At 34.1% G+C, this 8,814-nt stretch overlaps 1 protein-coding gene across 5 annotated transcripts in view; it reads right to left on the bottom strand.

Annotated features, from left to right (window-relative positions):
• Positions 1–333: 333 nt before the first annotated feature.
• Positions 334–8,814, bottom strand: part of LOC136028914 (protein enabled-like) — a 107,191-nt gene continuing 98,710 nt past the window's right edge. For 4 of the 5 annotated variants that reach the window (XM_065706880.1, XM_065706879.1, XM_065706878.1 and 1 more), the window contains 3 exons: positions 6,981–7,178; positions 4,079–4,316; positions 335–2,960 (listed from right to left, as the gene is read on the bottom strand). In XM_065706880.1, coding sequence (XP_065562952.1) covers positions 2,932–2,960; positions 4,079–4,316; positions 6,981–7,178 — 465 coding nt within the window. In that variant the 3' untranslated portion in view covers positions 335–2,931. Of the gene's footprint in view, positions 2,961–4,078; positions 4,317–6,980; positions 7,179–8,814 lie in introns of all 5 variants that reach the window. The other variant, XM_065706881.1, reaches the window with a different exon arrangement.

Here is an 8,814-nt window from a genome sequence, read left to right as displayed (position 1 = left end):
AAATCGTCTTCATATCCAAGACACAAACGCAAGATGCTGTAAATGACATATTAAAAAATTATACTCCTCCCCCTAAAAAAGAAAACAGACAAAATACGCGAAGAAGTGATACTTTTATAGTCAGAGCTTGACTTAGAACTCATTATATGTCTTTAAATTATCATAAATATCATTTAGCATGACAACTTAATCCGCAACATTTCTCAATTAGGATACGGAATTGGTAATGCTGAGTTCTCTAAAACAAATATCAATCTTATTAAACGATATATATATATGTATATATATATATATATATATAATATATATATATATATATATATATATATATATATATATATATATATATATATATATATATATATATATATATATATATATATATATATTACTGTTGACCTCGAGAGAGCATGTGAATCAGTGCCTTTCATAGCTCAGTTCGAGTTTGTACTTCGCCTTTTAACTACATGGTTTTTGAGATTATGATTAGTGAAATTTGTTTTCGCTGTGCGTCACAAAATAGCTCAATAGCGAACAAAACTATAAAAAACAGAATTTTGATTTCAGTAAATACATCAGAAGAATTTACTTTTTATTCTGATTCCAAATATACAAGATTCATTAAGTTTGGTAATATCCATAAAAAATTAGGAGCTTGAGAAAATTTGCCTGATTTTTGAAAAGGGGGAAACATCCCGAAAAAGTCAAGTAACCTTAACGAAAATTACAATCGTATCCAACTAGTGGTCCTAGAATATCAGGGGAGGGCTCATTCGAACGAAAATTGAAAGTTATATGTGCTTTTTTAGTATTTCTTCAATATTTTTTATAAGAATTCTGCTGATTGGATTTGTAGACCCCCGAAGGTTGAAAGCCTTGAACGCAAGTAGGAGGACTTTCAAAATTCAATTTGCTTGTAAGCAAATCAGTTTGATTTTTAGCTTTTCGAAAAAGACATTCCCGTTTTAAAGCTGTGAAATGAATCTTGAATTCTTAATTGCTTCGCATTAAATGTTACAGATTGCGACAGAAAAATTATAATAATAATTCGTGCATCATGGGACCGAGTTTCGCTTAATTATTATTTTTTTTTTTAAAGATTGTTCGGTTTCTGTTGTGGAAAAGGATCTAGATAGGTCACGACTTTAGTAAAACTCGTTTAGAGTCTCAATTAATTTTATACTTTTTATTTATGTCTCAAGTACCTATATGTCAAATACACTAACAGTTTAACTTTCTACAGCGAAAAAAAAAAATAAATTAAAACTCGTTTTAAATTAAACTTAAATTAAACTCGTTTAGAGTTTCAATTAATTTTATACTTTTTATTTATGTCTCAAGTACCTACATGTCAAATACACTAACAGTTTAACTTTCTAAAGCGAAAAAAAAAATTAAATTCGGGTTGTTTTGCAAAAGAGTTCCAAAATTTTTTTTTTTTTTTCAGTGAACGAAGCTCGTTACCCTGGTAATATACCTAAATGGAATTAACGTCTCCCATTTAGTATTTCGAGCATTACAAATGGATTACTGGTCAAATAATATCTTTGTCAGGCAACTTTTTTTTATTTAATGTAGGATCCCTTTTTTCACGTTTGAATAACAGCCATAGCAGAACATAGCACGGCTACTGTGTGCACACCTCGTATAATGGAGAAATCACATTGTTCGGGAAAAGATAAAACCTGATTTGTGGGTGCCATTTCTTAGACAAAATACCAAATAATTCCATATGATTCGGAATTTTTTTTAAATACGTATATCAAGAAATATACGTGATGTGTTTTTCTTACTTTGCCATGTCAATATTAGAAATGGAATTTTTTCATTGTCACAAGACGACGCAGCATAAAAACTACAAGAGACACAATAAAAAGTCATTTACAGTAAAAATCGATTATACGACGTGTGCACGCAGAAGCCGCGATAAGAAAGCTCTCTATAATCCAAGAAATACCAAAACACTAGAAAAAAAATGACCAAATCACAACTAAAAACTGTGACACAATAATGGTACCCACCCTTTCATAGATATTAAATTATATGCCCTTCAACACTGTCAGAAAATGTCAAGCATGTCAAAATATCAAATCGTCAAATGTCAAATTATTTGTGATCAAATCACAACTAAAAACTGCGACACAATAATGGTGCCCATCCCTTTCATAGATATTACATTACATTCCTTTAACATTGTCACAAAATGTCAAGGTAGACAATTCTATGAGTTCCAGGATATACATACGTAACTAGCAGAGGGGAAAGGTGTGAAATCAACGCTTATTGGTAAAAATTTACAATTTGAATCAGATTATTTTCAACTATTTCATTTAACTGTCCTCCCTCAAGCAGTTACGCTTCAATTTGTTCTGGAGGAGCCAATATTCCAGAGGAGAGGAGGGTAATTGAAAAAACACAAATTAGACAAATTATATGGAGAATAAGGGATATTATAATGAAAATTGTGAGAATATCAAAATATTGCCAGAAGATAAGGGTTCAAAGTCCCCTTTTTCCATCCACATGGGTAACTTTCCATACATGCATTCTGGTCACCTTTTATTGTAGTAGCCATATTTGAGGAAAGAAAAAAAATATGCTAGATACTCTTTGATTGATTTTGAAACCCTTTTTTTCTTTCAAGAGAAAGGGTATAGTCCCTTTGAAGCACAAATTTGCTAAAATACTCGGCACAATTGACCAAACAAAGCACTTAAAAAAAGAATGACTATCACACAGAAGAGAATTAGTACGGCCTTGTGTCCGTATTTACAAAACTCACTCTAAATTATAAGTATACAACAATCGACTCTCAATTTCTCTACAACCGGTAAATTAGAAAAAGTAGTAAATCTCAGAGAAAATAATAATAATAATGTAGAGGTTTGTTCTTTGGTGTCCCTCAATATCCTCTTTCAAGTGTGAATCCAATTATCTTCGGCTTAGCTCAAGTCGTATGGCTGAAAAGAAAATGGGCTTTAAAACATGACATTCTTGAAGTTTTAGACTTTATTAAAAGAAGAGCTTCGCTACAAAGCAAGTGGATTTTTTTTTTCTAAATGCACAGGTCTTGGTTCCTAAATAGCAAAAATTTGATCTTTCCGTGGATATTTAGAGGTGTTAAAGTGAAAAATCTCTCTGGTAAATGAAATTAAAAAGGAAAATCAAAAAGGTTAAAACTAACGAAAATAAGAAATATTAAAAAGTGAGAACTCAATCCGTTCCCATACAAACCATCAAGCACATGAAATCAATGGTTTCAAGAATGAAATAAAGCACACAGGTTATTTGCATTAAGTGTATTCATTTGAAACGTGAGTCCACACATCCGATCTGGTGGCAGTTCACCCAATTATTTTACCAATACGTCTTGTCTACCCATCTCAAGCAAAATCATCAATAGTAATCATCAGTAGTTGGCTAATAAAGCGATTCTTCTGCGAGAAAAGCGCTAACAATAAGTTAAAACAATGATATAGAATGTTTTACTAAATTTTCGTTTTCCCCTGTAAGTATTTTTCACTCATTTTTTTATGAATACTTTATTTAAATCACACCTAACTAAAATTAACGTCAGCTCAAAGGAATTATTGTTTGAGCAATTTGGGCTCTTAGGGGGTTCCCCGTGGTATCAGCCACTGTGATTGACAAGCCTTCAATCAAAAGGGATGTAGATTTTACCGTCTTTTCAGTCAAACCACAAATTCCAACAGCTACTGAAGATGGCTAGTCCCCTGCGAAAATTTGCTAATGGACACTTTCTCTTTTGTGACAGTCAGCCGACGCAGAAGCTCACAAAATGATTTTTAAAGTTGCATATTACCTTAACTTTAACGGACATATAGTTGGCATAGTTTAATGCATAGGTTCTCAGAGTCAGGGGCACGACCCTCCGGAGGGACGGGGAGCAAAAACTTTATAGGGGAGGAGGGAGCAAGGAAGTTTTAAAATCAACATTGTATTAGCAGGACAGAAAAAGATTTGGGCGTGCACATCTGGGTTGACCTTTCTCATTTATTTGTCTATGGAATTGAGCAATTTGGGAAGTAAACAGCCCTAAAACGAAAAAGAAACACACCATCAATTATCTCCAATTTAGCCTTTTGTATTTCCTTTCTAACTTCTTTGATTATTTCCTGTTTTATGGATTCCAAATCCAGAGATCCAGTTTCGGCTTTGCCATTTGTCACACGTGGACTTGCTTCATCACCGGATGATCCAAGACGCTTTCGTCCACTTTTGGGAGATTCCGCATTCCCATTATTCAGTCGACCATTGGTCGTGGCAATAGTATTATATTTTCGGTCCGACTCATCCTAGAAATATCCAGAAATTACTACAAGAAGCATCAAATATTTCAAAAAATAAAGCAAAAAGATTAAGATAGACAAATGAAGTTTTGATTAGACTATTTTTTAAACAAAAATTTTAAAGTTATTTTTATTCCGGGTCCTTTGTATTAGCGTTGTGATTTGCATAGTTTGGTTTTCATGTTTTTCTTTCTATCCTAGCTAATTCCTTTTTATTTAAATTGCACTCAAGATGGCTCATATTTAAAATGTGTATATTAGTAGCATTTTCCTAGCAAAAACGGCTTCTAAGTTAGACACATCAACAAGAAATAGCAACTTATATTACGTGTACAACTCTAAGTTTGCTTGGATTGAGTCTGCCATCTGACGGGATTTTAATTAATTTCAAGTCCTGATGTTGAAGGACAAGCAACTTTTTTTGCTCCGTACTTACAAAAGTTTCAGTTACTGTCAATGGACAATAAGCACTTACTTTAACACAACTTACATATTTTTTTCACTACTTTCAAATTCAACAGCAAGTCCGTCTATGACTATATAGGTGATATATGATGCATCTTAGTTCAACAATCGTTAAGGATTGTTGAAGTCGTAACAAAAAGGCAAGTTCTTTAACACCGTAATATCAATAAGAACGTTTTAGATGAAACACGATAAATACGTGGCAGTCATGACAAGGTCATAATGTCGATTAGATTGATAGGAGAGGCCCGTGGAGTCCCCAAATTCCTCTTTTTTTTATCAACACTTCTTTGAAGAATATAATCATTTAGATTTATTTTCTTTTTCTTGCGGAAGATTATATTAATTGTCGGTTCAAGCTAGTGAGTGCTCAATATTTGTTTTTAGAAGAGAATGTGTTTTTACTTTGAACACTTGGGTTATCACTTACTCTTACAGCCTGACGACCAATAAAGGCTAGACCCGTATACAGGGGCGTATCCAAGATTTTTGTTCGGGGGGAGGGTGGATTTTGACCCATATATGCTATAACCCATAACCTCATAAAGGCCACGAACAGATAACCCATTTAGTCTAGCAGTATCTTTCAGGAGAGTCCTAATAGATAATTAAATAAAAAACAAGTTTTTTCAAATGAAAGTTAGGAGCAACATTAAAACTTAAAAGGAACAGAAATTATTACGCATATAAAGGGGGGTTGACCCCTCCTCAACAACTCGCTCTTTACGCTGAAGTTTTTTAGTATTAGAAAAAGCGTGTTATTGTTCTAATTAAACGGCCCTTGCGTTTCAGGAGTCATTCTAAAAGAATTGGGACAAAATCAAAACTATATATGTTTCTAAGCTAACCTCCTCAAAGCTCGAAGTTCTCTAAACTCCTCTAAGCTAACAGCTCTGGACTTACATAATCATCCACATACACTACGCTATCGTTACTATGACACTTGTGGTCAAATTCCCATAGGCGCAAAAAAAGGGGGGAATTGTAATGGTTATAATAACAATAATAATAACAACAACTATGAATCCTTGCCTTACCAATACCTCGCTGACTTACTTTTAAACACCCTAAGGGGCTCAGCCTCCCGAATGCTCTCCGGAATAAAGTTCCACACACCAGGTCATGACGACCTGGTAGGGAGGCCTGCCCTAGTTCTACTTCTATACAGGACAGTAAATTACCAGCCTGACAAGTTTCATGATTATCCAACAGCATGTTATCCTCGAAATAATCCTGAAAAACTACACGGCTTATACAATTCCAAGACTGATAACCACAAACTTGCAACTGGTAATCACATAACTGTCCCATATACTAGTACCTCATACATGAGGTACATCATACATATACATGTCCATATATACAGATACCTCAGAAGTTTAATAGAACTTCGATATGATTATATACTTTTTCAGGATACATACTTGTCAAAGATTTACGTAATGATTTTTGACCCGTTTTCTGTTAGGAATCCGTCAACATAAATAATAAATATAAAATCGTTAAGTAACAAACATTGTACTTTACGCAGTTTAACTGATAAATAAAAAAAGTCCTCGGCAAGAATAAAAATAAAAAATTAGTTGCTTACTTGGGAATCCGTCAACATAAATAATAAATATAAAATCGTTAAGCGACAAACATTGTACTTCACGCAGTTTAACTAATAAATAAAAAAAAGTCCTCGGCAAAAATAAAAAATTAGTTGCTTACTTGGGAATCCGTCAACATAAATAATAAATATAAAATCGTTAAGCGACAAACATTGTACTTCACGCAGTTTAACTAATAAATAAAAAAAAGTCCTCGGCAAAAATAAAAAATTAGTTGCTTACTTGGGAATCCGTCAACATAAATAATAAATATAAAATCGTTAAGCGACAAACATTGTACTTTACGCAGTTTAACTAATAAATAAAAAAAGTCCTCGGCAAAAATAAAAAATTAGTTGCTTACTTGGGAATCCGTCAACATAAATAATAAATATAAAATCGTTAAGCGACAAACATTGTACTTCACGCAGTTTAACTAATAAATAAAAAAAAGTCCTCGGCAAAAATAAAAAATTAGTTGCTTACTTGGGAGTCCGTCAACATAAATAATAAATGTAAAATCGTTAAGCGACAAACATTGTACTTTACGCAGTTTACCTAATAAATAAAAAAGGTCCTCGGCAAAAATAAAAATAAAAAATTAGTTGCTTACTTGGGAAAGGCTAGCAGATGTGGTATCTTGTCGTTCAGCTTGAGCTCGCCGTCGCGCTAAAGTACGCTGCATTTCGTCCATCATCGAGCCAATTCCTGCTCCAGAAAGGGATGGTCGCTCAGAACCCCCTTTACCAATAGTACCATAAGTACTGCCAGCACTGGAACTACTTGAACTACTTGTTCCACTGTCCACTGACTAAAATTAACAGAAACGACTGAGACAGATTGAAATACTAACTCTGTGACATACATTAATTTAGAGGCATGAAAAGTGACAAAAAAAAAAGAAAGCAAAAGGGAAGGATTATTTTACTGAAAATGTGTAAACAGTCGCATTTTGACAATTACTTTAGCTTAGCCAGTTCTTTTTCGAACAGGAGTCATTCGCAGGAGGCCAAATGCCAGAGCTGCAGACAGTAGCAAGCTGAGGGATGCGACAACAACGTGTGAAAGGGGCTTTCTGATAGAAATAAGCCATCTGAATTAGAATTTTCTGCTAGGGGGATTTTCCACGGAGAGAATTTTCCAGGGGGAAGGAAGTTCCCGGGGGGTGAACTTTACAGGGAAAAATTTCAAACAGGGGGAATTTGCTGGAATTCCTATATGTTGACTGTCTGGGAGGGGAGATTTTTACCGGGTTGGATTCGTCTAGAGTATCTTTCCGTAGGAGAGGGAATTTTTCACGAGAGAAATTCTCCATGAAGAAGTTTTCCACGGGGTAAATTCTCCAAAGTGAAATTTTCTAAGGGAGCAACTTTCTGCTGGGGGTGGGGTATTCGCGGGAAAAGTTTTCCATGGAGAAGGGAATTTCCGGAAAGATTTTAAAAACAATCTTTTCAAATGAAAGTCTTTTCCAAATGAAAGAAAAAATTTTCACCAGGAATCGTCCGACAGCAATTTTTTGGGGGAATTATCAGCTAGAATGAAATTGTCTGAGAGGAATTTTCCTGACAGGGAGGGGAGATTTTCTGTCGGAATAACATTCCATGGAGGAATTGTCCATGGGGACAAGAAATTTTCCACGGAAGGGGAGCCGGATTTCCTGACATTATTTAAAAACGATCAGGAATTAAATAAAAATAACAAAAATTGTTTTTACATGAAAGTAAGGAGCAACATCAAAACTTAACACGACCAGAAATTATTAATTATATAAGGGGGGCTGCTACATTCTCAATACCTCGCTCTTTAAGCTAAAATTGGACCTTTTGTCCCGATTCTTTAAGAACGACTTATCAAACTCAAGGGCCGTTTAATTAGAATAATAAGTATTTTTTTTAAGTTCTGAAAAACTTTAGCGTAAAAAGCGAGGTAGAAAATAGAGGTAGTGAAAGCAACGTAAAAAGTTCAATGTTTTTTTTGTTTTTTTTTGTCTAATTTGTAGATAAAAGCAATCACATATTGCGGGTATTTTTAAGATAATTTCGATACTATTCATGAATTGTTACTTTTTCTATTCCTGGAAAAATCAGTAGCGTCAACTGGAAGGAAGCAGGAAGTACGTGGCACCTCTAGATTACAAAAAATACCACGGAAGAATACCTTTTTTCGGCATTTTCACTTACAAGATTTTTTTTTAATGACGATTTGCCCCTCCCCCTAGATTTCTAAAAATACATTTGGTCTCCTCATCGTCTAAATTTTCGTGAGCTGGTGCAAATAAAGATAGTGTTTACTACCAGTGCTTTCGAATGGTTCGCAGCAAACAATAAACGTTGTCCAGCTAAAATAACTGCATCAAATTCCGTTAATAAACATAACAAGTACAGAGTTGCCTAGACATCATGAGAGTAGCTCTCATGTGTTTTTCTTTTCTTTTCTTCGCTGATAAC

The sequence above is a fragment of the Artemia franciscana genome, chromosome 7 (genome assembly GCF_032884065.1).
Source record: "Artemia franciscana chromosome 7, ASM3288406v1, whole genome shotgun sequence".
NCBI classification, from domain to species: Eukaryota; Metazoa; Arthropoda; class Branchiopoda; order Anostraca; family Artemiidae; genus Artemia; species Artemia franciscana.
This window is presented reverse-complemented; position numbering and strand designations above follow the sequence as displayed.